We start from the raw sequence: 14525 nt of genomic DNA, 5'->3' as shown, positions 1-14525 counted from the left end.
CACACACCTGTAATCCCAGCTACTTGGGAGACTGAGGCAGGAGAATTGCTTGAACCTGGGCGGTGGAGGTTGCAGTGAGTTGAGATCACGCCACTGCACTCCAGCCTGGGCAAAAGAACAAGACTCCATCGCAAAAAAAAAAAAAAAAAAAAGGAATGCAGCTCCCCTCCTTGTCCCAGCCTGGAAGGGGTGGAAAAGATCCTATTCAACCTTCTGGTGCTCCACAGCAGGGCTGGGGCAGCTACCAACTGGGCCTTGAGGTCACCAAGGCCCCTCAGCTATTCTGCACAGACTGTTCCGTGATAGGGCACCCCAGAGCACCTGACCACCCCTGTCATTGAGAAGCACAGTGGGGCAGTCCCTGTTGACAAGGGAGTGAACCCCAGGAGAGAGTCAGCACCTCTGGGAGTCAGCAGGCTTGCCAGGCTCAGGAGGTGCAGGACATGGTGCAGTTGCAGGACTTAAGGCTGTAGGGGAAAGGACATAGGAGAGACCCCGGTCTTCATCTGAACTCTGCCCTTGGTTTAAAATCAAGTGCAGGAAGGCCTGAAACAGGGACCATGGCTTTGAACAAGGCATGCAGAGATTCTTGGGGTTTGCAAGCGACATAGCCACTCACCCATGACCTTAGGGTCTGTGTCTTCTGGCTGTTTGTTCTCCATGGCCCCAAAGCAGCTCTCCCACCTGTCTCTGCTTAGCCCACCAAAGGGAGAAGATTCGGGCTCTAGAGCCCCTGAAGGCCAAGCTTGTCACTGTGAATGAGGACTGCAATGAGAGGATCCTGGCCATGAGAGCTGAGGAGAAGCATGAAATCTCCCTGCTCAAGAAAGAGAAGATGAACTTGCTAAAACTCATCGACAAAAATAATGAGGAGAAGATTTCATTGCAGAGTGAGGTGAATGGAAGTGGTGTGATGACCAAGTCCCCGAATTCCTGCCAACCCCACCACAAGGGTGACCCCCTACCCCGCTCTGCCTTTCTACAGGGAGTGACACACTGAGCCACCACCTTCCCCCAGAGCCTTGCTAACTCCACCCTCTGCCCTGCTGCTAGGCTCAGCACTTTCCCCACAGGGGGAAGCATTGGCACCTTGCCGAATTCTCAGAAATGGCCAATCTCCTCCTTCTTTCACCTTTCCTGTTCAGTCCCTGATGGGGCCCCCCAGCACCCAGCCCACTCCCTGGGGTGACCAGCTGCATACAGGGGTCCAGGGGCAGCCCCTGACCACACAGCCACCTTCTCGTCAGGTGACCAAACTGAGGAAGAACTTGGCTGAGGAGTACCTGCACTACCTCAGTGAGCGAGATGCCCGCAAGATCCTCATCGCAGACCTGAATGAGCTGCGGTACCAGCGGGAGGACATGTCATTAGCCCAGTCGCCAGGTAAGCCTGAATCAGGAATCGGGTTTCTCTCTTCTCTGAGACGCTGGAGGAGTCTGGTCTCACCCCCAAGCCCCATTCATTCAACATTCCTAAGACCTTCTCATTCCATAACCGTTCAGAGGGGAGATGTCCCTGCCTCCCCCAGGGCTATGTATCTTCTGAGTTGAACTGCGAATTGTAGGAACACAGTTCGTAGCTGAGGCAGCCTAGGCTCCCACTGGGCTGGACAGGCCTGGTACTCAGTTTCCTGGGCTTCTAGACTTTAGCCTGAAACCCTAGGCTGGTAGTGCTGTAGGCAAGACCCAGGAAACCCCAAACAGGAAGGGCAGAGGGCTTCAGGCAACCCCTGAGAAAGCCATGGTGACACAGGCTGGTGGACCCCCTCCCCTGGCAGGCATCTGGGGGGAGGACCCGGTGAAGTTAACCCTGGCTCTTAAGATGACCCGGCAAGACCTGACCCGCACACAAATGGAACTCAACACCATGAAGGCCAACTTTGGAGATGTGGTCCCCAGGAGGGACTTTGAAATGCAGGAGAAGACCAACAAGGATCTTCAGGAGCAGGTGCTGGCAGGCAGGGCCAGGAGGGTAGGACAGGGTCTCACAGGTGGGGGGCCAGGGCCAATGTCCTTGCCCACAGCTGGACACCCTGAGAGCCAGCTACGAGGAGGTTCGCAAGGAACATGAGATCCTGATGCAGCTGCATATGAGCACGCTGAAGGAGCGGGACCAATTCTTCTCTGAGCTGCAGGAGATCCAGCGCACTTCCACGCCGCGGCCTGACTGGACCAAGTGCGAAGGTGAGGGCAGCCGGCGGGGCCCCAGGTCCTGCTTACATGTGGGCCCGGACTCCAGCTCCCTCTCCCCACATGCAGATGTGGTGGCTGGGGGCCCAGAGCGCTGGCAGATGCTGGCTGAGGGCAAGAACAGCGACCAGCTGGTGGACGTGCTCCTGGAAGAGATTGGCTCGGGGCTGCTGCGGGAAAAAGACTTCTTCCCTGGTCTGGTAGGGTAGGCCCCAGGAGTGGGGCTTGGGCCAGAGTCAGAACAGCCATGCCCTGCTGCTCAGACAAGCTTTTGGGGAACCAACTGAAGCTCTTCGCTGACTGGGGGTGGGGCCACAGATGGGTCCAGAGATGAGCTGATATCCTCCTCCCTCCTAGGGCTATGGGGAAGCCATCCCTGCTTTTCTTCGGTTTCATGGCCTTGTGGAGAACAAGAAGCCAAGCAAGAAGGACGTGGTCAACCTCCTCAAGGATGCCTGGAAGGAACGTCTTGCTGAGGAGCAGGTCAGATCTCACCAGCCACTCTGGCCCAGCGTGGTCTTCAGATCCAGAGTCCTCTGCAGGTCCAGAGGTGCCAGGGATGAGGGCCAACCAACCCTAAGGCAGGATGACTGAGCATTTCCTCGATCCCGCAGAAAGAGACGTTTCCAGATTTCTTCTTCAATTTCCTGGAGCATCGCTTTGGGCCCAGTGATGCCATGGCCTGGGCTTACACTATTTTTGAAAATATCAAGATCTTCCACTCCAACGAGGTTATGAGTCAGTTCTATGCAGTCTTGATGGGAAAGGTGAGCTGGGGCCTATTCCCCTTGGGGAGACTGAGAGCGGTCTTTGTCCCTAGCATAGACCAGCTTTGCCCCCACCACTCCCAGGAACAGCAAGTGAATAATGCTTCTCTCCTTATAGCGGAGTGAGAATGTGTATGTCACCCAGAAGGAGACAGTAGCCCAGCTGCTGAAGGAAATGACAAATGCTGACAGTCAGAACGAGGGGCTACTAACCATGGAGCAGTTCAAGTGAGAGGCCAGTCCAGGCCACCCCCAACTCCTACCCAACTGTTCCTGCATCTGCAGGGAAAAGGGGCACCTCGTGGGAAGGGCCACAGCCTCGGAACTCACTCCATTTTGAGCACTAGGGAGAGGCACAAGCAGGCCTCAGCAGGTCCCTGTTGGCCCTCGTGTTTCCCCTACAGCACTGTCCTCAAGAGTACCTTCCCTCTCAAGACAGAAGAGCAAATCCAGGAGCTGATGGAGGCAGGGGGCTGGCATCCCAGCAGCAGCAATGCAGACTTGCTTAACTACCACTCACTGTTTATGGAGGTGGGTGTGTGGGGTCCGGGGACTGGCCTGGCCCCTGCCCTAGCCTTGGCTGGACCCTAGCCAATGTGCCCTCCCCCGACTTGTGGCCCCTCCCAGGATGAGGAGGGCCAGAGTGAGCCCTTTGTGCAAAAACTCTGGGAACAATACATGGATGAGAAGGATGAGTACTTACAGCAGCTAAAGCAGGAGCTGGGCATAGAACTGTGAGTGACCCTCATCCATAGGTGAGTCCCACAGGCTGGGCCCCTGAAGCCCCTGGGTCTCCCTGTGCACCATGCACCATCCACTGCTCAGCCCAGCACAGAGAAGGGCACCTGGGAGTCTGGGGCACGGAGAGGAGGGGTCAGGGCCTGTCACTCTCTTTTCCTGTGGGGCAGCCATGAGGAAGTGACTCTGCCCAAGCTGCGAGGGGCCCTGATGACCATCGACCCCAGCCTGGACAAGCAGACTGTGAACACCTACGTGAGCCAGGCCTTCCAGCTCCCTGAGTTGGAAATGCCAGAGGAGGGTGACGAGAAGGAAGAAGCCGTGGTGGAAATCCTCCAGACTGTCCTGGAGCGGCTTCAGGTGATTGACATCAGGCGTGTGGGACCTCGAGAGCCAGGGCCTGCAAGCTAGGAACCTGTGGGCAGCCTGCATGCTCCAGTCCTGCTAACCCCTAGCTTTTAGTATAAAAGTGTTTGTCTGAACCCATGCCATTCTCCAGACTGTGCTGGGGAGTTGTGGGGGGGAATCAGTCCCTGCCTGGCTGGCCCCAGAACATGCACCAAAATGCAGAATATTCTGTTTATGACACTTTATTGATGCTGGGGGGGGGGGGGGAGGAGACCTGGAGAAATATGTGGGGGGCAAGAGGCCCCAGGTGCGGACAGGGAAAGTGTTGAAGCCTGGCCACTACTGGGCAGGGAAGACAGAGTTGCCACTGTACGCACAGGGAATGAGCAGCTGCCGGTACTCCAGGGGCAGGTGCCGCTCCACTAGCACGTGCAGTGAGACTTGGTCGGTGACCAGGCCCTGCCTGCAGTGGAGGAAGAGAAGGGACAGGCAGAATCAGCGCCAGAACTCCCCCAGCCAGCACCCCCACACCTTCTGCCCTCTCACCGCCGCATCAGCAGCTCCAAGTCCTCTGGCTTCACAGTCTTGCGGCCAGCATGAGCAGCAAATACCTCCAGGTCGTCACAAAGATGCTGGAAATATTTATCTAGGCTGCCAAGAAGGTGGGGATGGGGCAGGCTGAACAGTCTGATCATGACCCGAGGGGTTCCTCTCCCTACCCCACGTGCCCAGGACTCACCACTTCTCCACCATCTCAAGAGCCTTCCTCTCCATGGGCATCTTGGCATAGAAGCTAAAGAGTTTCACATAGTGGCTCAGTCCAGCCTTGTGGGGATCTTGCCGGGCCCTGGGGCCAGTGGTCCGGGGCCTAGGGGGATGCCTGACCAACAGAGGCTCTGCAGGCTCTGAAGATAAGCTGAGGGCAACAGTGGACAGAGGGGGCTCTTATTCAAGAGCAAGTCTTGCTGGCTCCTGCTGAGGCTGGGACAATGTGGCCCATGGCCAGCCAGGACCAGCAGCCCTGACCACCTGCTGAGGGGCAGTTGGGTCAGGGGGCCACATAGAGGCCAGTCTTTCCCCAGGGCTCTGTCCCTCCACAGTCGACTCGACATCCTGGTTCAGGCTTATTATCTATATCGGTACCTGCTTGGGTCCATGACCCCAGGCCTTAGAATGGACAGTCTCTTCCCTTACTCTACTGCTGCCTTTCCCGATTCTGCTAATCGTCCTCCAGGAAGCCTTTTCTGACTACAAACCAACCACATACTTTCCCCCTCACCCAGGCTCCTCTAAGCCCTGGAGGCAGGCACCAGGATGGCAGGGGTGCTCTTGGTGAGCTCTCCCCAGCCCAGCTCAAGCTGCCCTGCTGGGTAATCATCTGCATACCCGTAGGAAGGGGGAGGACCCTATGTACACAGCGTACCCAATGCTCCCTTCCCAAGAGGCCCATGAGGAATGGGGTTGTGGGATCTTACACTGCAGCACCAGGCGTTGGGGCTGGCTCAAGAAACCGATGATGTCGCCTGGCCTGGAGAGACTCAGGGGTGCTGGAGGCCGACTCTGGACTTGCTACAAAGAAGAAGGGTGGGGTCACAGGGATCCCAGACCTGACCATCTCACCCAGGCCAGCACAGCCACAGTATTTCTGTCCTGTTTCTGGTGGGCCCCACCTAGCTCCAGCCAAGCAGGTGCCCCTCAGTCTCCCTGACCCCCTACCACCACCAGTGCCCGGAAACACAACCCAGGCAAGGCCTTTCTGTTTGCTAGGGCCTGAACACAGCTGTCACCAGTCACCCCCTGCACTGGGCCTCTTACCTTCCCTGCCAGAGGCATCCTCATCCCCTGAAGATGCTCCTGGCCCCTCGGCCTCAGCAGTCCCCTGGGATCCCTCTGCTTCTGTCACCTCTGTGTGTCCCTCGGCCTCTTCTATCCTGCTGGGTCCTTGTGCTCCTGTTGCCTCCATTTCACTCACACTCACACCTTCTTCTTCCATCTTCTTCTCTGCCTCTTCAACTCCATCGTGTAAGGGCTCTACTTCATCTTCTCCAGAGACACCACTGCTGGTGCTCAGGAAGCTCAGAGCAAAGGCATCGACCTCCTCTGCCTCTCCTGCCAGAAACTGGGCTGGTTTCCCAGGGCCTGAGTGAAGGGGAGAGAATACAGGCTGGAGATGCAGCAGGCCAAGGCTGCATAGCTCAGAGAAGGGTAAAGATGGACTAGCAGACCCAGCCCTGCCCACTGAGGAAAGACAAAGCCAGAGGCAGCACCAGGACATGGATCTGAAGTCTCCTGGCCCAACATGGACTCTGCTCTTGGATGAAGGAGGCAGCCACAGCCAGGGTGCTCTAGGGGCACAGAGGGGCTTGAGGAAGGAAAACTACCATTGTCAACTCTCACCCAAGCTAAGTTTGGCTCCAGGCCACCGGTGCCACACACTCACTATTGTTCTGCAGCCCAGGCCCACTGCTCTGTGTCTTGCGACCGGCAGCCCGCTCAGCGTCTTCAGCCCCAGTGTGAGGCATGCAGGGCAGGGAGTGATACACGTCGTGGGAGCCAACTGTGGGCTGAGAGAACGGCTGGGTGTCCTCCAACACAATGTCTGTGGGCAGAGTAGTAACAGGTTCTGAGGCTGTCACCTGGAGATCAGGGGCCAGCTGGCTCTCAGCGTATTCCAGGCCCACCGGCTGCTACTCAGCGTTGCCAGGGCCTGGACAGTGGGCTGCATGGGTCCGCCCTGAGTGGCCTTCAGAGAAAGAAGACGACCTAGCACGCGAGGCCTTATCGCCTACAGCCCTCCTTGCTTACCTTCCTGTTCCTCTGCCTGGCAGTCCCAGGTCCCCACAGCTGCCCGCCCACCGGCTGCCCACTTAAAATACCTCTTCGCTGCTTGTTCTGCTCCTTTTTCCCAAACCCTCTTCTTACTCTGGTGAACTTGTTTTCTGTAATCAGGCTCCCAGGTCAGTTTGAATTGGCCAGCTGATCCTGAAACCTGGCCCCTTTCAACAAGTTTCGGCCACCACACCACACCCCACCACACCCCTTTCCAACCTCCAGCCCTACAGTCTAAGGATATGGGGCCCTGGGAGACACCGAGGGACCAAGGAAAGGGGCCCCCTGTAGAAAGCAGGCAGAAATTCCTTGTAGACCCACTGACCAGAGTTGCTCACTGTCCTTGACCCCACTGAGAGGGGTGCAACCCTGACTCAGCATCACCTCCTATCTGTCACAACGCGGAGAGCTTTCCCCAAAGGCCAGCAGGGGAAAACCTCAACCTTACTTGGAGGAGCCAGGGAAGTATCTCGCAGATCCCGCAAAAAGGCACCCACATCTACAGCTCGGCGGGCGGGAGGTCTGCGGGCCAAGCCAGGCCTCTGCACTGACTGTGGCTGAAGAGGTGTGGCAAAGGTCAGGTTGAGGGAGCTGGTGAGAGTGGGGAGGCACAGAGGAAAGTCAGGTACCTGAGACCCAGTTTGCCCAGAGATCCCTCCATCTGCCCTGGGGCTCTCATCTCTTAGAACAGATGCTGTGAGGCTAAAACTGGCAGGGAGTAGTATGGCCAGATTCCATCCCAGGCAGCACCTCCTTCCCCAAGTCTCTCCTCCACCCACTCCCAGAACAGGAAACGCCCAGAACAGCACCTGGTGAGGGAAGAGGCATCAGCATTCCCTTGAGACTCTGTCAGCAACCGGCAAGAGAATGTAAAAGAAGAAAACCATGGTAAGTGATCCAGGCCTGTGAGGGCCCTCTCTCAGGACTCCTTAGCCTCTCCAGAGGACAGGAGGGAGAGGGTAGCAAAAGTGGTGTCCAGGGCCTCACCTTGGGAGAGAGACAGCCCCTGGTCCACTCCCTGCTGAAACATCGACAGTCTCAGCCTCTGTTTCCTCCTGCCAGGGACCAGCAGACCTGGAGCCAGGGTTGTGGGGGGCTCGAGCTCAGGAAGTTGCAGCTCCAGGCTGTAAGAATGGAGCTTATCTCAGACGGGCCAGGAAGTCCAATTCTGGCTTTTGCAACCCCCAAGAAACTCCCCGACTAAGCTGCCCATAGTACAATCCAAGGTGGGGGAATTCTGTGTACCTGCCGCAACTGCTCTCTCGTCTGGAGGGTTGGACCACCTGCGGTGCTGGCACTGGCTTCACTACCGACTCAGGCATCAGGATGGAAGATTCCGGGGCTGCAGAAACACCAAGGAGAGGGTGGGGCTGACAGAACAGGCCACTCTGAATGAAAGATACCACAAGACTGGTGTTGGACTGGTACGTAACTCTGACCGGCAGGCCAGAGCTCACTTACCAGTTAGTAGGATGTTCTTCAGCAGCGTCCGAGGTGTCTGTTCCTCCAAGTGTCCACTGGCCTGAACATGGGCCGATCTGCCAATAGACTATAGGCAAAAGCACCAAGCAACCAGTCTGTCCGTTTGCCTTGAGATTTCCTCAAGGTGGGCTCCAGAGCAGAGCTAGACCTCAACCCCCCCTCCCCGAGGCAGCCAGGGCCCTTTGGGGTCAGTGGGCTGGGTACTTACCCTGGCTCCACGGGAACGCCCTCTGGCTATCGTACTTGTTTGGCCACTCAACCTCCTGGAGGAAGCCATCTCAAGCAGGGCTCTCTGGGCTCTGCGTAAAGACCAGCAACGCTGAGAATTACGGTGAGGAAGGTAGAGGATATAGAAACATGCCTTCATCAGGGGTCTTGGTCTGAAGCCTTTTTCCTTCAGGGCTAGGGACCCAGAAACCACTTGCCCCTACCATCGCCCCTGTTCCCAGCCCTATGTCAACAGCAGTGTGGACCGAAGAAGACCCCTGGGGTATGGGAATAGGGAGGGCATATGAGTGAACCAACCAGGAGGAGCTGGAAAAGGCTTCACAGAGGTGACTTCAGCAGAATCACAAAGGATAAGTAGGGGTTAGCCACACAGACAAGAGGGGCAATTGGAAGAGCATCCACCCCAGACATGAAAGTAACAATCCATAATGGATATTAAAGTATTTTAAAATCTTTTAAGAACTTGGTACCCCAGACACCTTAGTCTCTCCAGTCCAGTCCCTCTCAGATTCCAGAGCCACATAAGTGTTCCCAGGGCGCAGCTCCTACCTCATGGGTGTAGAACCTATAATGAATGGCTTCTCATTCCCTATAAAGAAACTCCACTGTCCCGGTCTGGCAGATGTCAACGTATGCATCCTCTGCACCGTGAGCTCACCACAGCCCTCACCCACTGCCACTCCCACTGAGTCAGGACAAATTCCCTGCTCCTTAGCAAAGCATCTTCCAGTTGCTGACTCCCAACTTCTGCCCAGGCTGTCCTCTAGCTCCTTTCCCATTTCCCAGCTGAGAGCTACAGGGACAGTAAGACAATGCGCAGGAACAGTGGGAACCCTCGGGACGCAGAAGTTCCGGGCAAATGCCTAGGCACACCCTGGCTGGTCTGGGGAAAGTACCCTAGAGAACAGAGCAGAAGGTGAGATTCTGAGCGCCTATCCTCCATCTCCAGTGGCTGAGCCCCCAAAGACTCGGGATCAGTCAGGCTCTGTGGTACCGAGGGCTGGCTGCCTGGAGCCCTGGGGGCAGGGGCACAAACAGCTGGCCTGGGCCCGGCTAGAGCAATGGAACCAGTTCTCAGAGTCCCAGGCCCTGCTCCTCTCTGAGACTCAGTTTCCTTCTTGGAACAGAGTCGGCGCTGGGTCCCACCCAGACCCCACTCCCCAGTCCCTCTAGTTGCTCAAGTACTCGGGGAGCCCCCTCACATACCCAGCCCGAGCACTCCGGGGTCGCCGCGGGGTGCGCGGGTCCGCTGTATCCAGCACGCGTCGCAGCAGCGTGCGCGGCGTAGGGTCGCTGTAAGGGTTGTTGTCAGCCATCGTCTCCGGCCCGGGCCCTCCTAACCGCCCAGCCAGCTGCAGGGTCCGCGGTCCCGCTGCCACAGTTAAGGCAACTCTCGCGATGCTCCCGCAAAGCCCCACGGGAATTGTAGTTCTCGCACTATCGCAGCTCGCGGGGTGGACAGTGATGGTTGCAAACTCCAGCTGCTTTGGAGGCAGCCTCGCTGCGGGTAAACCTCGGTTAATGTAATGCAAGCAGCCCAAGTCTTGGCTTCTTCATCTGTAAATTGAGGTTGATACCCACCTGATAAGGAGCTTGTAATGATTCAAGGAGTTAATGTTTAACTCAGAGTCTAACACACGATAAGCCTGGGCACTGGTAACTAGCAATTGCTATTATTAGAAGGCTCTCTCATTCCCATCTCTCTCTCCGAAGATGAGGAGAGACGCTTGGGCCAGGAAAAAGATTTTTATCCTACATATGACCTGGTTAGATTTGCATTTGCAGGCTAGGCGGTGGCTCACGCCTGTAATTCCAACACTTTAGGACACTGAGGTGGGAGGATAGCTTGAGCTCAGGAGTTCGAGAGCAGCCTGGGCAACACAGTGAGACCCCCGCCCCCTGGTCGCTACAAAAAAATAAAAATAAATTATTCAGGCGTGGTGGTGCGCGCGTGTAGTCCCAGATAATGGGGAGGCTGAGGCAGGAGCATTGCTTGAGCCCAGGAATTCAAGACTTCAGTAGTCGTGATCGCACTCCAGCCTGGGCAACAGAAAGAGACCCTGTCTCAAAAAATAATAAAAGCATTTTTAAAAGATCTGCATTTGCAAATCTGTCTATAGGGCCTATCTCTATCAGAAGAGACCAGGAAGCAGGCTCCAAGGCTAACAGGCTGTTTGTGATCCAGCACTGATGTTATGATCTCCAAACACGAGCAATTTTGAGATGAATTCCAGCTCTCAAAAGTTCTATTAATGTTTTCCCCATTACCACCACATCTAGCAAAATAAATAAAAATTGGGTTTTTTTTTTTTTTGTTTTTTTTTTTTTGGAGACAGAGTTTTGCTCTTGTTGCCCAGGCTGGAGTGCAATGGCACAATCTCCGCTCACCGCAACCTCCACCTCCTAGGTTCAAGTGATTCTCCTGCCTCAGCCCCCGGAGTAGCTGGGATTACAGGCATGCACCACCACACCTGGCTAATTTTGTATTTTTAGTAGAGACAGAGTTTCTCCATGTTGGTCAGGCTGGTCTCGAACTCCTGACCTCAAGTGATCCACCTGCCTCAGCCTCCCAAAGTGCTGGGATTACAGGCGTGAGCCACCGCACCCAGCCAATAAAAATTGTTAATGCTAGAGATGCTTACCATATTTTTAGTGTTTTCCTCCGTATTTTTCGCTGATTGACAATCCCCTCACCTTAAGTTTTCATGGCAACTGAATTAGAACTTGGTTTCTGAGTCTTCCATGGAGTTCGCTTTCCCAGAATCTGCACCGAGATCAAGTGTAAATTATCAGATACCTGAGACAGGCATGGGCATATTTGTGCTTGTGTTAAAAAAGCTGAGCCAAGAAGTCCAGGCATGGTGGCTCATGCCTGTAATCCCAGCACTTTGGGAGGCTGAGGCGGGTAGATCACTTGAGGTCAGGAGTTTAAGACCAGTCTGGCCAACATGGTAAAACCCCGTCTCTACTAAAAACACAAAAATTAGCCGGGTGTAGTGGCACACACCTATAATTCCAGCTACTCTGGAAACTGAGGCAGGAGAATTGCTTGAACCCTGGGAGGCAGAGGTTGCAGAGCTGAGATCGAGCCACAGTACTCCAGCTTGGGCGACTAAGCAAGACTCCATCTCGAAAAAAAAAAAAATTAAGCAAAAAATTAGATTCTTGCTTCTCAAAATAAGAGAACTGTAGAGAAAAAGCTATCAATATTCCTTGTCATTTAGATCTGATATCTGTGTTATCTGACTCAATTTGCTATCCTTTTGCAGACATATTTCCATGGTTACTACCTAAATGCATTTTTTTTTTTTTTTTTTTTTGAGATGTTCTCCTGCCTCAGCCTCCTGAGCAGCTGGGATTACAGGCGGGCACCACCACGCCCAGCTAATTTTTGTATTTTTAGTGGAGACGGGGTTTCACCATTTTGGTCATGCTGGTCTCGAACTCCTCATGATCCGCCCGCCTCAGCCTCCCAAAGTGCTGGGATTACAGGTGTGAGCCATGGTGCCTGGTCTGCAGTTTTGTTTTTGTTTTTTGTTTTTTGAGACGGAGTCTCACTTTGTTGCCCGGGATGGAGTGCAGTGGCACAATCTCAGCTCACTGCAACTTCTGCCTCCCAGTTTCAAGCAATTCTCCCTGCCTCAGCCTCCCAAGTAGCTGGGATTACAGGTGCCTGCCACCACATCTGGCTAATTTTTTGTATTTTTAGTAGAGACGGGGTTTCACCATGTTGGCCAAGATGGTCTTGACCTCCTGACCTCATGATCCGCCCGCCTCGGCCTCCCAAAGTGCTGGGATTACAGATGTGAGCCACTACACCCGGCCCCAGCCTGAAGTTTTAAATTATTTATTCATTTACTAGTAAAACCTTGAACTACTGAATAATATGGAAAAAAAAAATCTTTTTTTTTTTTTTTTTGTGATGGAGTCTCGCTTCGTTGCCCAGGCTGGAGCGTAGTGGTGCCATCTCAGCTCACTGCAACCTCTGCCTCCTGGGTTCAAGCAATTCTCCCTGCCTCAGCCTCCTAAGTAGCTGGGATTACAGGTGCCCACCGCCAAGCCCAGCTAATTTTTTGTATTTTTTTTTCTTTTTTTGAGACAGAGTTTTACTCTTGTTGCCCAGGCTGGAGTGCAATGTCATGATCTCAGCTCACCGCAACCTCCGCCTCCTGGGTTCAAGTGATTCTCCTGCCTCAGCCTCTCGAGTAGCTGGGATTACAGGCATGTGCCACCACGCCTGGCTAATTTTGTATTTTTAGTAAAGATGGGGTTTCTCCATGTTGGTCAGGCTGATCTTGAACTCCCGACCTCAGGTGATCCGCCTGCCTCAGCCTCCCAAAGGTTCACGCCATTCTCCTGCCTCAGCCTCCCGAGTGGCTGGGACTACAGGCGCCCACTACCACACCTGGCTAATTTTTTGTATTTTTAGTAGAGACGGGGTTTCACCGTGTTAGCCAGGATGGTCTCGATCTCCTGACCTCGTGATCTGCCCGCCTCGGCCTCCCAAAGTGCTAGGATTACAGGCGTGAGCCACTGCGAAATTCTTTGTATTTTTAGTAGAGACAAGATTTCACTACGTTGGCCAGGCTGGTCTCCAACTCCTAACCTCAGGTGATCTTCCGCCTTGGCCTCCCAAAGTGCTGGGATTATAGGCGTGAGCCACCGTGCCCGGTCTTTTTTTTTTTGAGACAGGGTCTCGCTCTGTCACCCATGCTGGAGTGCAATGGTGGGATCACAGGTAACTGAAGATCTCAACCTTTTGAACATCCTCCCACCTCAGCCTTCTGAGTAGTTGGGATTACGGGAGTGAGCCACCATGCCCAGCTAATTATTGTATTTCATGTACAGGCAGAGTTTCGCCATGTTGCCCAGGCTGGTCAAACATGTTTCAAAAAAGATTAAAACATGAACTTTGGCCGGGCGCAGTGGCTCACACCTGTAATCCCAGCACTTTGGGAGGCCGAGGCAGGTGGATCACAAGGTCAGGAGTTCAAGACCAGCCTGGCCAAGATGGTGAAACCCCGTCTCTACCAAAAATACAAAAAATTAGCCGGGCACGATGGCAGGTGCCTGTAATCCCAGCTACTCAGGAGGCTGAGGCAGGAGAATTGCTTGAACTTGGAGGGTGAAGGTTGCAGTGAGCCAAGATCGCACTCCAGCCTGGGCGACAGACAAACAAACAAACCATGAGCTTCATTCTTTGTACAGTAGTATTCTGTTTGTTCACATAATTAAACGTTATAATTACTTGTTTAAAAAAATACTGGGATGAAGTGAGGCAGGGAGGAGTGAAAGAGAATGGCAGGGCTAGACTAATATGGGGTCTTGCAGGCTCTGGGAAAGAATCTGGACATTATTCTAAATGGCATAGGAAGCCAGTGGAGGAATTTAAGCAGAGGTATGACATATCAGATTTTCTTTGGCAGCCATGTGAAGAACAGATTGCAGGAGAGGCAAGATTGGAGGCAGGGAGACATGTGTTGAGGTTCTTGCCTTTCTCCAGGGGTGATTAAGACAGAGAGTGAACTGGGCAGTGGAGGTGGGGAGAAAGCCATGCATTCCGGATATGCTTTGAGTTAGAAGATTAAGTGTAGATGACAGGTGATTTTATGTACTGGAAATTAGAGTTTCACTGGTCATAATTTTCAATATTCTAGGCCGGGCGCCGTGGCTCACGCTTGTAATCCCAGCACTTTGGGAGGCCGAGGCGGGCGGATCACGAGGTCAGGAGATCGAGACCACGGTGAAACCCCGTCTCTACTAAAAATACAAAAAATTAGCCGGGCGTGGTGGCGGGCGCCTGTAGTCCCAGCTACTCGGAGAGGCTGAGGCAGGAGAATGGCGTGAACCCGGGAGTCGGAGCTTGCAGTGAGCCGAGATCGCGCCACTGCACTCCAGCCTGGGTGACAGAGCGAGACTCTGTCTCAAAAAAAAAAAAAAAAAA

The 14525-nt window shown here is 54.2% G+C and overlaps 2 protein-coding genes across 5 annotated transcripts in view; one reads left to right on the top strand and one right to left on the bottom strand.

The window, feature by feature from the left end:
- LOC116470607 (translin-associated factor X-interacting protein 1) overlaps nucleotides 1–7730 on the top strand; it is a 10150-nt gene extending 2420 nt beyond the window's left edge. For 2 of the 4 annotated variants that reach the window (XM_058441125.1, XM_058441126.1), the window contains 11 exons: nucleotides 699–895; nucleotides 1248–1383; nucleotides 1778–1947; nucleotides 2024–2183; nucleotides 2259–2389; nucleotides 2547–2672; nucleotides 2804–2956; nucleotides 3075–3184; nucleotides 3361–3487; nucleotides 3584–3690; nucleotides 3865–4218. In XM_058441125.1, coding sequence (XP_058297108.1) covers nucleotides 788–895; nucleotides 1248–1383; nucleotides 1778–1947; nucleotides 2024–2183; nucleotides 2259–2389; nucleotides 2547–2672; nucleotides 2804–2956; nucleotides 3075–3184; nucleotides 3361–3487; nucleotides 3584–3690; nucleotides 3865–4105 — 1569 coding nt within the window. In that variant the 5' untranslated portion in view covers nucleotides 699–787 and the 3' untranslated portion in view covers nucleotides 4106–4218. Of the gene's footprint in view, nucleotides 1–698; nucleotides 896–1247; nucleotides 1384–1777; nucleotides 1948–2023; nucleotides 2184–2258; nucleotides 2390–2546; nucleotides 2673–2803; nucleotides 2957–3074; nucleotides 3185–3360; nucleotides 3488–3583; nucleotides 3712–3864; nucleotides 4219–7656 lie in introns of those variants that run through there. The other 2 variants (XM_058441124.1, XM_058441127.1) reach the window with 2 other exon arrangements.
- CENPT (centromere protein T) lies at nucleotides 4269–10003 on the bottom strand. Its single transcript, XM_032157689.2, has 13 exons — nucleotides 9788–10003; nucleotides 8562–8652; nucleotides 8333–8420; nucleotides 8117–8213; nucleotides 7859–7995; nucleotides 7681–7717; nucleotides 7320–7462; nucleotides 6483–6641; nucleotides 5858–6181; nucleotides 5518–5611; nucleotides 4782–4958; nucleotides 4589–4693; nucleotides 4269–4505 (listed from the first exon to the last, which is right to left on the bottom strand). Exons 1-13 carry the CDS (start codon nucleotides 9895–9897, stop codon nucleotides 4382–4384), a joined length of 1686 nt encoding a protein of 561 aa, XP_032013580.1. The 5' UTR covers nucleotides 9898–10003; the 3' UTR covers nucleotides 4269–4381.
- Nucleotides 10004–14525: the final 4522 nt, after the last annotated feature.

This window comes from Hylobates moloch, unplaced genomic scaffold (genome assembly GCF_009828535.3).
Source record: "Hylobates moloch isolate HMO894 unplaced genomic scaffold, HMol_V3 SCAFFOLD_6, whole genome shotgun sequence".
Lineage (NCBI taxonomy): Eukaryota > Metazoa > Chordata > Mammalia > Primates > Hylobatidae > Hylobates > Hylobates moloch.
The sequence above is the reverse complement of the archived record's forward strand: the minus strand, read 5'-3'. Positions and strand labels throughout refer to the sequence as shown.

Coding starts and splice junctions, on each gene's coding strand:
- CENPT (XM_032157689.2), bottom strand. CDS start 9,897: ATGGCTGACAACAACCCTTACAGCGACCCTACGCCGCGCACGCTGCTG. Junction 8,653..9,787: donor CCCCGGAGTGCTCGGGCTGG/GTATGTGAGGGG, acceptor GTCTTTACGCAG/AGCCCAGAGAGCCCTGCTTG. Junction 5,612..5,857: donor GGATGCCTCTGGCAGGGAAG/GTAAGAGGCCCA, acceptor TCTTCTTTGTAG/CAAGTCCAGAGTCGGCCTCC.